At 37.3% G+C, this 18,022-nt stretch overlaps 1 protein-coding gene across 3 annotated transcripts in view; it reads right to left on the bottom strand.

Annotated features, from left to right (window-relative positions):
- The window catches only part of SNX9 (sorting nexin 9), an 80,734-nt gene that overhangs the window by 12,517 nt on the left and 50,195 nt on the right, over window positions 1–18,022 (bottom strand). For 2 of the 3 annotated variants that reach the window (XM_072926980.1, XM_012572583.5), the window contains exons 5-12: window positions 13,053–13,236; window positions 12,123–12,276; window positions 10,621–10,705; window positions 9,796–9,921; window positions 9,394–9,511; window positions 6,441–6,571; window positions 4,937–5,040; window positions 2,524–2,627 (exon numbers count right to left, since the gene is read on the bottom strand). In XM_072926980.1, the coding sequence (XP_072783081.1) occupies window positions 2,524–2,627; window positions 4,937–5,040; window positions 6,441–6,571; window positions 9,394–9,511; window positions 9,796–9,921; window positions 10,621–10,705; window positions 12,123–12,276; window positions 13,053–13,236 (1,006 nt within the window). The remainder of the gene's footprint in view (window positions 1–2,523; window positions 2,628–4,936; window positions 5,041–6,440; window positions 6,572–9,393; window positions 9,512–9,795; window positions 9,922–10,620; window positions 10,706–12,122; window positions 12,277–13,052; window positions 13,237–18,022) is intronic. The other variant, XM_002196190.7, reaches the window with a different exon arrangement.

Below are 18,022 nucleotides of genomic sequence, written 5' to 3'. Positions count from 1 at the left end.
GGATAAATCAATTGCAATCTGGATTCTTAAAAGGTACAAACAGTTAGGGAAACAGTGTGTGAATGCTATTAAAAAAATATTAAATCTCATTGCATTTCTATCTCAGACCTCCTATGCATACAGTGAGATTTTTTTTTCCCCTCCCCATCATGGGGGAAGGAAGAGAGGGAAGTGCTGCAGTGTGATATCAAGAATAGATCTCATTAATATTTTAAGAGAGGAGATTATTATACAGACCCATAATACCTAAACTCACCTCAATTAATGAATTTTATATTTAAAGGCACTAGAAACCAAGATTATCTAGGTATAAAAATTATGCAAGTATCTAAATAATAAAATTGTTTTTTATAATCTATTTATTGAACATGCATGCATAAATTACTCCATCACAATTACATCAATCAGCTGTGATTTATGAGTGCATTCATTAATAACACTTTGAACAGCACCACTCCAGAGGCCTAAAAAGCAAAAGCAACTTTTTATATGCTGCCTATGCTAGAAGAAGAAAACTCCAAGTAGATATGGGTTTTGTTATCAAATATTTGTATTCAGAGAGTACACTGCCCAGGCAAATAGAAGTTTTTTAGCTGTTCTAGCATCCCACAGTATCTGATTTTTACAGAAGAACACCTACGTGTGGTATAAAAAACCACCACAAAACCCCCAAATCATCCTCCCACCCCAGCCACCTGATTTTATTGATTATCTTTGATCAAGCTCTTCTCCACAAGTCAGACTATTTATGATAACTGGTCTGTCTTACACTATGAGTACAATTTAGAAAACTAGAGTTCTGTTATCAGCCATTACACTCTGAATCTCCAGATATTGAATCTCCAGTGGAAACTTTAGGGAAGACTCTTTGGTTTCTTTTCACAGGTATTTAAGAAGTTTCCACTACCAGTTATTTTAAATGTCACTGAATGGAAGTCATATAACTATCACTCAGGAAGTCCCAAAACTACTTCTGATTAAAAGTCAAGTCTAGAGCTGACAGGGAACTTAAAACCTAAGAGACTACTAAAATTTTGCATGTTCCAGTTTACCAGTCTCTTTTTCTTGTATTCAGTATGAATGTCTGGAAAATTAAAAGTTTTTTTAAAAAATTAAATTTTAAGATTTTAAAAAACACAAATTGTATTGCTGCATCTATGAAAATGAATTAATAGTTGTAAGTATTAAAAGAGTCATTCAGTATCCAAAGCTCTAGTGTTGTAAGTTAAGGAACACTAAACTTAGCATAAAAAATACTGAATTTCTAGTGTAAGCACAAGTCACAGCCAGCCCTTGGTTTTATCGTTGCTTCTGTAACTGCAAAGCAATGCTGTTTTTCTAGTCTCCTCTGAGGAAACTTATTTCTTCCCCTGTTCTCCACTTTCCCCTCAGTACAATTTGCTTGTGAAGCAAGGTCTGTAACATGTTAGAGCTCTGTCATGTGTTAGACTATTTTTGTCCAGCAGGAGGGTCAGTAGTGTGTAGAAGGAAACTCATTCAAAGTTGAGAAATGTAAATAATTTAAAGTTAACATCCTATAGATACAAAAGTCTAATGTAATCACTTCCATGAGAGACGGAGCTTCTACACTATCCATTCTCTGTGGTCAGCCCTAAATATTCAGCTGTAGTGTTTGATTAGTAAGAGGCAAAAACTTAACTCAGAAGATATACTTCATGTTCTGGGGACAACATTTTGGGTTTTTTTGTGGGAGTTAAAAGGAAAGTAAAAAAAATTAACATGGTTCAAGGAGATTTATGTGATAGGTCTTTGGTTGCCACTACAGCCTGCCCTGAAGTGTTTCTTATTATGATCCTCAGCTGTAGTACCTGCTTCCTTTCAAAAGCTGCCTTGTGGTGGCCACAAACACTGAACACTGCTGTGGACTAGGAAATTAGAGCCCAGGCAGAGTCATAGGGACTTGGTGTGAAGTTCTGCAACCCTAAATATCTGTGGGAAGGAAGAGACAAGATAGGAAAAAAAAAAAAAAAAGAATTGGGCTAAAGATTAAGTTAGAATCAAGTTGGTTTTTCTTTTCTTTTCTTTTTCTCTTAAACTCATTTCATCTTTAAATCACTCCTCCTAGCATGCAAGGATCCTAAATAAGGGGTTAATAAGATGCAATTATTTGAAAATATGATTTAATCAAATAAACAGATCTATTTTGCCCATGTCACTAAAATTCAAATAAATGACCAATATATAAGAACAGATCCAACAAGGGCTTCAGCTACATCACTAGAATTATTTAACTTTAAGTATTTTGAAACCTATGGGCAGGGAATAAATATTTCTGAAATAAAGAAAAAAAACCCAATCAACCCAACAAAAAGCCCCATATCAAACATACTAACAAAAAACTTGCACAATTTATACTCTTAGACTTAAAATAGCCAGAATGCCATACAATTCCCATGATAATTTAGGAGTTTCTTTAAAGATGTGCCTTGAGTTATACACATTGAAAAAAAGAAGAGAGAAAAGTACCACAGAAATGAGTGCCATGCTCAGAAGGACACTTACGCCCTGTACACCTCTTCCAGTGCTCTTGTCCCACTGTCAGCAGCTCTTTAACTCCATCATCCATTGCTTTGGTGAACCTACCCACTGCATCACATTTCTGTTCTCTGTGGCATTTTGAAAAAGCAGAAACAAAAAGCAGTTTAATAGATGCACAATGCTAACTTTAAATGTAATACTGAAATGTTAAACAAGGTCAACTCTGTCTCAAAAAGTATCAGAGATATAAACCCATTCCTTGAAATTTCTGCCATTTCACCGAATTCAGAATTCCTCTCTTTATATATAGGCATTATTTGTTCCATTTTTTATCATCTGCTAAGAGTGCCTCATAGACACATGGCACTGGACTAGCACTCTTATTACAGCATAATAGAAATAGAGAAATTCATACAACAATGAAAAAATAAAAAGAAAATAACTGTGTCAGATATTTTGATAGAAGTCTAACATAGGCAAATAAAAAGTAATATAGCAACTCTCCTAGGGAAATATATATGCATACTTTCATATTATATTAACAATATCATTTTGCTGAGTTGCATTATAGGGAGCAAAAAAAGAGAATTCTGAATTAGTATGTGCCTTTGTATTCCTCTTAAAGCATGTTTGCATGCAGCTATCAGAGTTTTCCATTAACACAACACTGCATACACAGCAGTGATTTGTGAACCCTACAGAAGAAAATTAAACGTATATTTTATAATTTCCAACAAGATTTATTTTAACTGCATCTGATCTTTCGAATTATCTCAGCCAAAGCCTGCATGAGACAGCTGTAACAGCAAGGGGACACTAAGTGACTCCCCAGAGCCAGGGCAGCAGCTCCAGCTGTGGCCCAACAACCTAGAGATTCCCACTTCCCCACCAGCACTTTGTTCCTCAGCTGGAAACCATACACACATAGTTATTTGCACAAAACCAGCACCTGGGCTTTTTAAGATGCTCTTGCTTTACTTCTCTTTACTCAGGGACAAAATATCCTGTAATTTTCTAAACTTCATATTTTATGGTCTCAAGATCACTGAAAATGCTTATGAACCTGTGCAGGACTCCAAAAATACTAGCAAAGTTGTTCAGTAAAGAACATCTTCACACTGAAGAATCTAAGAGTCATTGAACAAGCTGCTTTGTCTACGTTTTAAGTGGAGTAATGGCTTTCAAGACTCACACACACTTCTAACAGCATTTCCATGCACTAGAACATGTGGACATCTGAGATGTTACAGCCACCCTTGCAACTGCTTGGAAATAGGTCCCCCGTACTACTCCAGGTTGCCAGCCCCAGCCCAGGAACCCATCCCCCCAGTGAGTATTCTCTTTGAGGTGGTGTGCCCTCCCTGCTTGGGCACACAGTGTTTAGCAGCCCACATGCTGGGCACTCTCTGCCAGGAGTGTGTATGTACTCTGGGTAGAGAATCCTCCCTCACATTCACCCCTCCACCTTTTACACCACTGGAATATACAGAAACCACGCCACTAAAGCGAAGTAGTCAAGGTTGAACTGTAACTGACCTAAAAATGTGCATGCTTTTCTGCTGGTACAGAACTGCTACCACACAGCCATTACATCCACTCAACATGCAATGCATCACTTGCATAAAGCCTGTATTGGGTGTAGATACACTACTGCTTTGCTACTAAAAACATTTCTATTCAGTTTATCCACACATACACACAAAACATTATCTAGGTTTCTGTGTTCCAGAACAGTAAGAAAAGCATGTCATACATACTACATCTAACAAAAATTACTAAGCCTAAAGGAGTGAAATAAAGGCTACATAGTAAATCACGTCTTTAACTCTGTGAAACCCAAAGGTTTATCACCTACAGAATATACATTTAAAAGTGCATGTATATGTAATATACACATATATAAAATAAATATATCAATTTGCACTTCCAGAATAAAATGTGATAATTTAAATCCCTCTTCATTTTCAATAGCTTTCCATGGATTACAGATATTCAAATCATACTGTGTGTACATTACATACAACTATTTTACAGAAACATTGTTTTGCTTATTGGTCCATTTACAATTATCCTAAGCTACTTGGTAAGTTTAGGGTGTTTTGGAAGTGTTGAAAGATTAAAGATCAAAACACACTTCCACAGCCATATAAAACATAACTCCATAGGATCAGTACTCTATCCCATCAACTAGTTTTACAGAAATTGTTTTAGGATCAGCATTCAGCCGCTGAGGTCAAAAAGACATCACATAGATTTCCACCAAGTATTGGAGGGGTTGATATGAAAATCTCATTATTTAAACACATTTTCAACTCTGCCTTGATGAATACCTCTTCAAATCCATGAATATACATGTACATATAGTATCTGAGTTTTGGATTATCTCAGCATCTGTTGTATACCCAGATACATAATGCCCATACAAAAATCACCTTACATTTCTACCATGTCCAAGTCAGGAGCTTCTGGTTCCATTGTAGAAAAGATCATGACTCCTACAGTTTCATCTTTTTCTGCCTTCCTCTTTCCTGTTTTCCACTCCTTAAAAAGAAAAAAAAAAAAAAAAAGCGAGACACAACATTTGACCACCACTCATCCTTCTTTAAAGGCATGTGCTGAAGGAGTGAATTAAATGTTTAGGAGAACTGTTAATCAACAGACCACCCCTGAATTAAAACCTTTCATTAAGAAATGAAATCTTCAGAGGAGCCAAGGCTTTTTACAGTTTCCCAAAGCTCTCCCTCTCCTCCTTTGTGCACTTTGTTATCTAAATTCTGGGGCCAACAGACCCTTCTTGTGTATTACTGGGATACAGTGTAAGAACAATTATATTCAGCTGTCTCCACACATAGGATAAGTCCCATATCAGAAGCTGGTCAAGAAGATCATGAAACTATTATGCAATTATCATACTAAGTTCTTAGTGGTTAAAAGTATTGCAACATCTGTTCTGTTTATACATCTATAAATAAGAAACTAAGAAGTGCTGACTAGCTGGCAGAATTATACAACTCCCCACTAACCATCCAACTAGCATTTCACCAGGACTAGTACTCACTATGTTATTAAGCCTCTACTTACAAGATCACAGAATAATTCTGGTTAGAAATATGTTGGTAGTTCAACTCAAAACTGGTCAGCTGTGACCTTAGTCACAGCAGACTTGAACCTTGGCAATTTTTAAGACTAGACTGGATAATTTACTTTTTCAGCAAATTCTATGTGTATTCAGAAGTATGAATATTTTGAGGAGAAAGTAGCAGAGTTTTTCTGTTTATTTCCTAATTAGTATCAGAGCTGGAGCTCAATCATGAAGAAACCATTATTTACTAAAGGTTTACTTACTTTATTTATCCTTTACTGAAGATATTAAAATCTCTTTTTAAAAAAGCATAATAAAGTGTGTGTGAATAAAAAATGAGTGTTTATATCAGGCAAGGCGGCAACATAGTGCTATTACAATCCATTTCAGTGGAAAAACTTTGGTTTTGAGGGATGGGGATGGGGGCAGGGGGTTGTTTTTAAATATAATACAGGATCAGGCAGAACCTAAATCTGCTATGAAGTAGCTTTTGTTAGCAGAGCAGCACCACTCAGAGGATCATAGGGATTACTAAATCCAGCAGAGACGGAGCAGGGCAACAGCCAAAAGGGTTTTATATACGCTTCTATTCTGCTGGAGGATACAAACAGTCCCTTGAAAGACAGGCAACAAAGTTACTTTGAAGAGCACAACTGCGTGGGAACGGTGTGTAGCATTTCACCAGAACAATTCTATGCCTTGTTTTGATCAATCAGCTGAGTTAGGAATCCCAGCAGTTTCCAGCCTGGCACTACTGCCCACAGTGGGGTGGCTACATCGCCAAACTCTTGGTTTGAAGGGGAAGTGTGGGGGGATTCCTCAATCTCAGTCTGTGTGTGAACCTTATTTCATTTCCTACCTTCTCATCTCGGAAACTGAGAAATTGCTGGAAAACTTCACTCTCTGACACAACAGGATGGCGACACATTCTTGTCATCCAAGCTTGCAGCCTCTCCATGCGCATTTTGATAAATTCTTCTTCAAAGCGCCCTTTTACACATTGAACAATAATTGTTACATTTACAGGCTAGTACCTTCAAATTTCATTTTTAAAATTTAAATTGAAATAACCTGTAATTTATCTGATGACTTATTAACAATTTAATGACTCAGAACTTACAACAATCACAGAATCCTAAGTTGGAATGGACTCATAAAAATTATTGAGTCCAACTCATAAATAAATGGCCCATTATGCTAAAAAATGAAAAGAATCTTAAATTACAGTATATTGATTACTGATTGAAACTTCTCATCCTTTTTAAGATAGCCACAAAATACTAAAAAAACCTAATACCCACCCACAATTCAAAAACTTTTTTTGAAAAAACTAATAAACTTTTGGACAGAAAAATTAGGTATTCAGATGACCCAAGAGAAAAGCCAGGCACAGGCTTGGAAGTCTAGTATTTTTCTGGTACAGCTTACTAAAGTCTTGGTCAATATGAGGTTCAAAAACACTAAAGAAAAAGTAACTACATTCCAAGTTGCCTTGTACAAGCTAACAAAGCATTGAAATTAAACTGATCAAAAAACATTGAAATTAGACTGCTCAAAAATATTTGAAATTACTCAAATACAAATCACAGATTTAAAAAGCAGTCCCTCCTCTAAACATACTTCCATATAGGTAAACTGGGGAAAAAAAAAAATCAATACATCATATGCATAAACTGGTTAGAATATACACAAACATGTAAGACTGTAACTGATTTTTTTGGTACTTAAGATATTTTAATACAAACCAAATAAGAACAATTTTTTTCTTAAACCAGTCATGCATCATCACTGCGTATTCATAAGAACCTTTTAGTTTTAGTAGAAACTGTCATCTTGAGAGAATCCTTTTTAATTTAAAAAAATGCATGACATCAGACTTTTATAGCATACAGTGAACAGGATTATTAAGGAAAGACAGATTCCTACAGCACCCAACTCTTCTGATTTCCACAGCAGTGCAGATGACAAGCCTTGAACACATGTACTGTTCCAACATAATTCTACTGCACAGTTACTATGGCAGCAGATCCACAAAGTTGAGGTTTTTGTGGTCTGGGTTATGGTTTTTTGGGGTTTTTAGGTTTTTTGCAAATATGGAAATTAGCAAGACTAGCAGGTAAATAACAGAGCTAATGTAAAATGAAATTTGTGTATGGGCATTTTTCCTGCAAATTAGCAAAATAAAAAAAAAAATCAAACACTATGGAAGAGACATTCCATATCCTTCAGTAATCCTTTGCTTCACTTTTAATCTATACAGAAATCTCCACAGCATTCCTGCAAAGACTGCAGAATACCAGAACAGCAGCAGCTGGAAGTTACATGGTGATCATTAAGTATATCATCACCAGTATATCATTAAAACCATGATCCTGACAAAGTCAATCCAGAGTCTTGTTCTGTCAAGACAAATTGACAGAAATGCTTTTGCAGACAGTCTTCAGAAAGAAGTCTCCTAACACAGTGAAAGATAAGCACAGTTTTTCCGGTTTCTTCATATTTCAGAAAAAGAGACTTTTTTTTTTTTTAATTTATTATTTTTTGCATGGGGCAAGGTATTCTCTCCCACAGACTCCAGAAGACAGAAATTCACAGGCAATGGATTTTGCCAAGATGTGATGCCAGACTCTTGGGTCTTTTAAGATATAGTTACAATTAAATCTAGGGACCCCATCATGTCTTCTGGTTTCCTGTTAACAGACATGCACATGTTTAATAAAAATGCTGGTCAATTCTAAACACGAGGCTAAGGGGAAGAAGTCACTTCCTCACTTTTCAGTTCCCTCGGCATTTATCCCAGCAACTTCATCAATGCTTAGCTTTCTTCAAACACAGCAGAGCTGCTGCATTTTGAGTGATGCCCACGGCCACGTGGTTGGCAACATGCCGATGCTCGTAAGTTTGGTTTTGGCTGTTTATCTTAAACGCTGTATAATCTTACCAGAAAACATACAGGTGGAAATGGGCTAAAGTAATGCATTTTTCTCCTATACTGGTGTCCATTCTTTCCTTCACATGCACTCTAGCCTATACTTGTAGAAAATAAGCCAGAGACTACTGAAAATGCATAGGCATTGTCATATTCTGTTGCAATGACTAAACTTAAGTGCATTTAAAGGACCCAATCCCACTTTTTTTGAAGTCCGAACAAAAGATTTCCACAAGCTTCAGACAGTTTGGTCAAGCTGAACCAACATCAAACCAGAGCAGAACACTATTTGAGTGAAAGGTGCTTTCTAAATCATGTGTGAAATCAAGCAAGAGGAGAAACAGCTGCAACATTTCACTTGGAAGCAAAAAATCCCCATCCCAACCACTCAGGGGTTGCTCCTTTTCCTCTGGGAACTTTGTGTCAAAGCTCCTACAACATAACATATCAAATGCAAAAGACAAAAGTCCAAACAAAACCAAACACAATGTACGTCCCTCCCCAAACCTCAAAAAAAACCCACCCAAAAACATTTGCCCAGCCAATCAGCAAATACAGAATATAAGTAGCTATCTCTTCTCTCCAATAGCAATTATTATCTCACGTAGTAACTTGGGGGATTTGTTTTGCTTTTAATTACCTTTTTTTTAAATCACTAGACTAGATAATTGAACCTGAGTTTTGAAGTGATTCTCATAGTATTGATCTGTTTTTATCAATCAGTCGTAACAACTCATCATAACTTATGAGTGGAGAAAGGTTGGGGTTTCTTTGTCACCTTCTTTAAAGATGATGGGAAAAACAAACATTAAGAAACCTGAACCTTACAAAAATCTAATTTCCTTATTTCCCATCCCATGAACTCAGAACTGGGAATAATTACCTGTTACTTGCTTGTCTGGAAGAGAAGGGATTGGAATGGCTAATCCAAATTTAACCAGGAGCCGCTCATACAACCAATCAAAGTGCTTGTATCTGTGGTTGACAGACCGATTAGTGTTCTGTAAGAGAAACACAACTCTGAACCTGGACAGGCATCTACACACAGTCACATGAAACAAGCATGATCAGAATGGTAACCACATGGAATGTAAATGAAATTTATTAATTAGAGCCTTAATACAGAAGAACTTGAAATTCTAGAAAAAAGCAAATCTTTGGGGTAAAAAAATTTGACAACTACCACTTACTCTTAAAATGCTCTTACCAAGTCACACAATTTCTATTTATATGTACAAATGACACATATTTACGAGACAAAAGATCCTGTTTCAGATACACTTACAGTGCAGGTCAGCTGATACTCAATGTAGCTCTTGAGACCATACATTTTAGAACCTTTTTTGGGATCTGCCACCACACAGTCAAATGTTGAGGTAGGATATACCCACATTGGGCCATAATCGCCAATCTGTAAGAAATTGGAAATACTATCTTTAAATACATCATGTTGTACTAGCTGCAAACAAGAGGACAAATATCTTCTTTCTTCACTTGAGAGCTTCCATTGATTTCGGTGAGAGGCTGAGTCTGGAAGCAGAATTGCTTCTTGCAATCAGGGACAAAAGACCACAGTTGACTTTATCTTGTGTATTTTACAATTTTTCCCAAATAACAAAGGAATGGTGAATTCTAGGGCTTTTTCAACCACATTTCGCTAGAACAGCATATAGACAGAGGAGTTTGGTTTTCAGATCAGACAATGACTTGACCATCAGGACTGAATATTGCAAACCTCTATAAATGTAGCTCCTACATGTAACAATCTAGATAACAAATAGCCAATGTAATGCATTTGCTCTGCATCCCAATCCCAAAAAGGCATATGTTCATCACAAATAATGCAGATACAATATGAGGAAAAAATACTGAAAATAATCATCATCATACTTATGATTTTTATTACAACAGTTCTATTTCTAATTATGTGTTCTGTAGCAGTTTCTTCTGACCCAAATATATACAGCAACCTTGAGGATAAAAGTTCAGTTGAGAAAATAGGGAAAGGTGAGGAGGATTATAAAACCCAGCTAATCAACCAACCAAAATAAAGAAAACCAAAAAAACCCCTACCACCCACTCAGAAAAACTATACACAATCCCAACTTACAATTATGGGAATTTTTTCTTTGGGTTTTGCTAGCTGCTTTGCCAACAGATACTGTTCCATTCCAGGTTTTGCAAATCCAGGAAACCTAACAATAAAATGAAGTGATAAGTTAATTCTCCTTCCTTTGACATATGCATTACTACCTGCCATTACAGGAAAAAAACCCTAAGTATTTCTCAAGCATAGAAAATAGTTTATGTGAATTACTGTAACAATCACCATTTTGCATTGAAAAAAAGCAGAAAAGTTTTGGCTACTGATATCCAGGTTTTTCATGTGTGTCTTGTGTGTCTGTGTGTGTAATAGGCTCCTTCTTGCAGAGCAAAGTGGCTATTCCCGCTCTGCTGACCATCATACCAAACATTACAGGAGGACACAAAGTAACATCTATCACTCCTGCAGCCCCACCCTCTCTGGAAACACCACACACACACACAGATGGTCATGAGCCTGAGATTTCGAATTACAAGAATTCAATCATCTGAAAGAATGATAAACAGAAGATCTATCAAATGCTTCTAAACATGAGTTAACTTAAATAATTTATTCACCAATTTAAAGAAAGCCAAACAATCACTGTAATATTCTAAAAGTCTTACAAAATTCCTTATAAAAATCAAATGGTGGTCCTCTTTCTAATTAGGAAGATAATTAGCCCTTGCAGTATTGCCAACCTGCTTGCAGAAACATGAGCAGTATAGCAGGACTTACTCCACAGACAAAAAAAAAAACTCTTAAAAAAGGTACTTTTGTGAGTTTACAAGTAAACAACGATGTACAGGTACTCATGCAACACTGGTCATAAAAACCCACTGAGAACAAAATTAACTAGTCATTCAGAGACAGTTGATTTTAGTTAGATACCTTAGGAACCATTATTCTACAATCCTTTTCCACTCTGCTTTCATCCACTCGGAGATTACCACACACTAGCTCTCAGAGTAAAGCAGTTTTAGAATAAACAAACATTAAGCTGCAACCTGAGACAATGCTAGTATAACTCTGACAAAGCTTGATGCTACTGTAAGATTTTTATCTATAAAATCAAACTTTCTGTGGTTCAAGAAACAACCTGGATGATGCACAAACACAGTAGAACAGAACTTTTCCCCACTAGAAACTCAGATTGTTCACGAACTCCAGTGCAGCATCTCTGATCAGTTTCTACTGTATGAATAAGTCATCCACCACCTTTGACTTTCATTAAGAAAAAACTGTCCAACACAGTCAAATTCTAAAGACTTGAAGCTCAGGCACTGTGATAGTGTCATCTGCCTGTATGACACCTCCAAAAATTATACAGCTTTGTCATGTACTTTCAAGCTTTCAGGGATCTGTGTCCTCTGCTTGCTTAAGGAGTATGCTGAACTACAAATCCACCTTCTTTTCTGTCTTAAAACTGTAATATTTACATTGCTTATTTCAAGGATGTTGAATTTATACATCTTGACAAATTCCAATTCTCGTCAATATATACACATTTCCCCTGCATTTTCCATTACTTGTTAAGTGGTAGCTTCATAGCAGCTGCACGAGAATTTCCACGCTGGACCCCCCCAGCCTCTGATGCCTCAGTCTCCTTGTAACCAAGGTAAGATGGTGAAGTTGATTTTGGGTCATCCCAGTCATCATCCCAATCATCGTCATCAGCAGCTGCTGAAGTACAGGAGGGATCAGGGGATGGGAAAGGAGAAAGTTACATAATTTCTCTTCAAAAGCAGAAGCAGGTACTTCAGCACTCACATATAAATAATCGACCAGGTAAATATATTAAAATCTCTTTCAGCCTTCTATTTTACGATTCCTCCTCAATTAGCACTATCCCCATCAAATACAACCTGCAAAGCAGTGCACTAGAAATCCACTGAGGGAGAGGGGAAATAAAGAAAATAAAAATTAATTAAGAGATGATGGTGTGTTAAGATGAACTCAACTGTTTTCCAAAGTCTATGAATATGGAACAAATTAGCATTCCCCAATTATGGGTTGTCCCCTTAATTTAGGGAGCTACTACAAAAAGGTAGAAGAAAAGCTAGTCAGTTCTTAAAATTAAGGATTTAAGAGACTATTCCTTCAAAGGCCTGAGAGCACAAATTCAGGGGATTTTAAAAGTTCCAGTTATGCAAACTGAACAACATGCCTGAGAATAGATCATGTATGCACAATCTGACTTTGGTTTGTCAGATTTCCATAAAAGTTTGAGGTGTTTGTTACTGTGGAACCAATTTTTAAAAAAAACTTATTTAATTTTTTTAGTGTCTATTATTTTAGTGTCCAGCTTACCCACATGACAATGTGCTATTAAGGAAAGTGGCTTGGTTTTATTTTTTAAATGAGCCATCGTCTATAGTTATGAAAGATTAAATAATTCTTACCTCTACTGTCCACCTACTCTAATTTATTAAGGAAAAAAACAAGCATTATTAGCACACCTGGTCCTTGATATGCCTGTGGATGACCAAATCCTGCTGCTGCCTCCCAGTTATTCGAAGCACTGTTTCTCTGGCCAGGTGCACTTTCAGGTTTCGTTGCCCAGCTGTCAACAGCATTTCCATTATCCCAGTTCCCAGACTTCCCAACATTCCAGCTGGACCAAGGATCATTGGCAATGCTTGCCTACATTGTATGAAGACATAAGTAAAGAAGAATTGCTGAAGAAACGAACAACAACCACGTACTTTCTTCTTGAAGTCTTTCATGTCCTGCTGGTAGGCTGGCTTTGCATTCAGCACTTCACTTGTTTGATTTAGAAGCAGCTGCCAAATCTTGCATTTCCAGCTACACAACTCTTGCATGCAGCAAGCACTTGGAAGAACTGATCAGCTTTCCAGCAATGTGACACCAATACATACTAATAAGAGTGCTTCTCCTCAGGGTAACTAAATTATTTGTTGCAACAGAGTTAGGAAGCAATCTCACCCATGGTAATTATTTTACACTGACACCTTAGTAAGTATGGTACTTGTGAACTATCAATTACCTAAAGCCATGGGCTAATTAGCACATTTAAAACCGGAACTCAGAAGTCAAGAATTAGGTTTTTGCAAATACTCATTTTATCAAACTCAGATTAGTGGCTTTACTAAAAGCAAATAATAAATTGCCCACCCACACCACTGGCAGGGAGTTAAAACCTTACCTGATGAGCTTCACTACCACAGCTTAACTCATTCACAGTGAAGATGAGGGAAGAAAACAGACATCTGCCAAAGAACAGTCTGGTATCTCCCTGTAGACCTACTTTCTCAGCATAAGCTTGTGGTGAAGGCACTCACATACCCCCTTCTGCTAATGCTGCTGTGGAGGTGGAAACCTCAGTGAAGGAGTGCAGAGCAGATATGTCTCTAACTGCTGCATTTGGCAAGTTCATCTTGGCTTACTAGCTTAGCATCCTGCTCAGCTCCTTGATTTTAACAGTACACTTTGAGAAAGCATTGACTAGTTAAGTGTAGTCTACTCCAGACACTTAGTGCAGAGACTTGCTGCAGAAAGAAAAAACTGCACACATATCGAAACCCACACATCCAAGGTGTAGGAGGAAGAAAGTGAAGAGGAAGGAAAGTAAAGAAAGCTGAGAAGGCTTGTCTTGCTCAGCAGAGGGAGAAACTGAGCTTTGTAAAAAGAAGTCTCAAATCCTACTGATGCTAGAGCATTATTTTTACCATGAAGAAGCATATAAAACAAGTGCCTTATATAAATTAATTACTATTAGACTACAACATTTACATGTATCTTAGAACACTTGCCAATACAGGAAATTTAATAAAACTCCCAGTAAAAACTAAATTATTAGTTGCAAAAATGTTGTGTGTCTTACACAAAAAAAGTACAGCTACTCCACATCCCAATTTTCTCCACTAAATATTCTCTCCTCCCATTTATTTTAATATTCTACTATGAATAAGAAGTTTCCCTTTAGCTTTTCCTCAAATAAAGTCATCTGATAGTCAGATTTCATAGACACTATCAAATCATAAAGACTCAAAAATTATGTTATCACATAACACATTTATATATTTAGGTTCACAATTCCTTCCAGGATCTGGAAATTAAGACCAAGCCCCCAAGCTGGGGAGAAAAATCGCCATTCACAAGACTCACAAGTGTCAGTAGGTCTCCAGGAATTGAGAGAAGGGAGACAGATTATGTGGAAAGCTTCTATAGTGATAGCCTGGGAACTTTTTTTTTTTGAGGATGAAACTGATGCAAGAACAAGACTCAGTGGGGGACCAATAGTCTTGGATAGCTGATACCCAGTGCTACTTTGAGCAAATTACAAAGATAACTTACACCAGTCTGCTCTCTTCCTATCTTCACCTGGTATGAGTTTATGTAAAGAGTAATAACCACACTCTGAATTAGCCAGAGTTCATTCCTGGCTAAATGAAAACACACAGGCATTATGTTGCTTCTAACAAAATTTGGAGCACCTAGAAAAAACTAGTTTGCATAATATTAATATTCCAACACTTCTGCAATCTATGTTTTGCTGATCACTAGCAAATGAAGTCCAGAAGTGGCATGATCACCAAAAGACTGAGTACAGTTTTCCTCTTTTCTGTAGTAGTTAGTAAGAAATCTGGTACCACAAGTAAATGGTAAAGAAACCTTAAAATCTGCAAAAAAAGAGGAAGGCAATAATATTGACACTACTAAAGAATGACTGTCAAGAGTAATCATCACACTCACAGACAAATGCTGATATACACAGATGCTGTACAGCAGAGGGAAATGTATTACTTAAATTGTGCTCCCAGATGTCTTATCTCCATGTACCTACATAAAAGCACTCTTCAAATCAGAAAAATTTACTTCTGAAGTGTCTAAGAAAGATGTGGGGTAAGCTCTTACCCCTAGGTGTATCACCTATATTCTATAAAAGGGGTAGAATATGCTATTCTCCTTTCAGTCCTTTCTCCCTTGTTCCTTTCAGTCAAAGGGTCCTCATGTCTTTCTGAAGCACTGGGGAAGAGAGTAAAGAGATGGCCTAGGAATCTGCAGATAACAACTTTCAAAGACCACTTACAGGATTCTCTTCAACTTTCTTGGAATGTTTTCCTGCATACACATATACTGTGGACACTCCTAAGTGGCAGTCAACAACCAATAAACCTGGAGAAGGGCTCAGGAATCCGGCCTGCCATCCTCAAGGTCCTAGAGCATCATGGAGGACCAACTAAAGACATAGTAGTTATTAAAAAGGTCATCTCAGCCCTAGTGAGCAGTTCTGTGGATCTCAGCAGCTGACAATCTTCATACAAGAGGTCATTTCTGGCCTCACTCTGGTTGAATAAACCATAATTAAACCTCAAGTATTTTGCATCAAGCCATGTTCTGACAGGTTTAGTTTTCCATAATTGAAGTTGATAATCCTCTGATCTCCTTAGTCATCACAAGAAAGCTGAAGAGCCCTTGCAAGAAGCTGATATTTAGTCAATATAATTTGATACAGTACACCTAATATCCAAGTATTCAAGCCTTCTCAAATGTACACAAAAAGAAATGCCACAACTAAGAAAGTGATCAGCCTTCAAATGAAACATTCCATCTCCTTGCTCCCCAGGGTAACATCAAACAAGTACACTGAGATTAAATTCAAGGATATACTCCTAAAAAGCAGCTGATTCATCCTTTTGTAGACTACAAGGGACTTGCTCACTCCTACTGTCCTAGGAGAAAAACAAGACAAAAGGGCTATGTTGGGAACTGACAACAGAGGGAACCATTACTGAATGTACATTCCACTAAGGGCAGACTGAAATTCACTACAGAAACAGATCATTCACTACTGGTGGGACCTGGAGGATGGGGAGAGAAGCCTAGTATGTTTTTAAAGATCTTATAATAGTTGAATGAGAAAAAAATTCCACCACAAGAGAAAAATCCTCAGCTTGGAAGTGGAATGTCAGTATCTTTACCAAATGAATCATGAACTAAATGGGAGAAGTGACATATTTGCTATTTTCCAGAGAATTCAAAGCTATAGACAGTAAAGCACTGAAAAGGATAAGGCACTGAGGTGTCTCTGCCCTGGGTAAAAATCTTTATTTGATCTCCTGGCCAACTAATTTTTTTCTGGCAGACTCCTTCATATTAATGCATACCCCTGATGAACAAGTAGATCCATTCTACTGCTGAAGGACAAAAGCCAAAATAAACACAATGTTCAGACTGTAAGACTAATTTAAGTCCCCAGAAAGACCTAGGTTAACTGTGCCATCAAAAATAATGACCTCCAACTGTAAGAAATACACCTTGAAATCTACTCAGAGACAGAAGCCACGCTGGAGTAAGCAGCAAAAATAAGCCTGATCAGATCAAGGGAAGTTCAGGACAGCTAAAACTTCAATGAGAAGTGTTATGCTCTTGAAGAATGGTTTAAAAGAGACAGACAGCACAGAGCAATGGCAGAAAACACAAGAAAAGTCAAGGTGACTCAGCCGAATATCTCACAGGAATTAACCTACCTCTCCAGTTTTACAGCTGCCTTAGTTACCTGCATGGAAACAAAGCCTTAAGCATACTCAGACATTACACTAAACTTAAGTTCTTTAGATAATAGTCTCTGACAGATACATTTTTAAAAAACCCAAACAACTGAGTATATAGACAGACACCTTAAAAATTAAGTGTTTTTCTCCATGAAGAAAGATGTAGGGCTAAAAGCCCACTCTGCAGCAATCACAGAACTGCATTTGCTATGCTGTTTAAGATAGAGTAAGTGTGCATATTAGCAGAACACTGAAGTAGCTGCCATACCCACAATATTTTATGGCTAAGCTTTCTTCTTGGTAGAGCATTGTAGTCCAGGGCATTTCTTCCACTTCTGAAGGAAGGCCTCTTTTCTATAGTATAACATAAACATCCTTAAAGAAATCCTCTAGGAAAAGCAAAAGTGGAGATAGACTAGATTTTAAGGAATAACCACCTTTATGGACTTAGATACTAGAATGTTCCCACAGATAAATACTTGAAAGCAACATGACCTCCAAAAACAGCTGGCAAGGAAGCTGCAGTAATGCTGTCCTAGGAACCCATTTGTCCCTCAGCCACTCTTGTCTTCTCATTTCCTTCCTGAGGAAACCATCATCCAACACCTCCACTACCAGCCCCAGTGCCCCCTTCATAACTCTGCAGAGGACTGCGCTTTGCCAGCCCACAAACAACACAAAGCCCAGACACACCCACTGGACACTCCTTGTTTTCAGCAGGAAATAAATCTAAACCACCAGTGGACAAACTGAGATAGTACCATGAGTAGAGCCATTAGTTTTTTGTTCTTTTCCTGTTTCAAATCCCATTTCCTTACCTATAAGGTTATTCACAACCAAACTGGGCTAGGGGCTGCATTTCTTGTGCACAGTGCAGGCACGGGATTTCCATCTATCATCTCCGGATTCAG

This window comes from Taeniopygia guttata, chromosome 3 (assembly GCF_048771995.1).
Source record: "Taeniopygia guttata chromosome 3, bTaeGut7.mat, whole genome shotgun sequence".
In the NCBI taxonomy this organism is placed as follows: Eukaryota; Metazoa; Chordata; class Aves; order Passeriformes; family Estrildidae; genus Taeniopygia; species Taeniopygia guttata.
The sequence above is the reverse complement of the archived record's forward strand: the minus strand, read 5'-3'. Positions and strand labels throughout refer to the sequence as shown.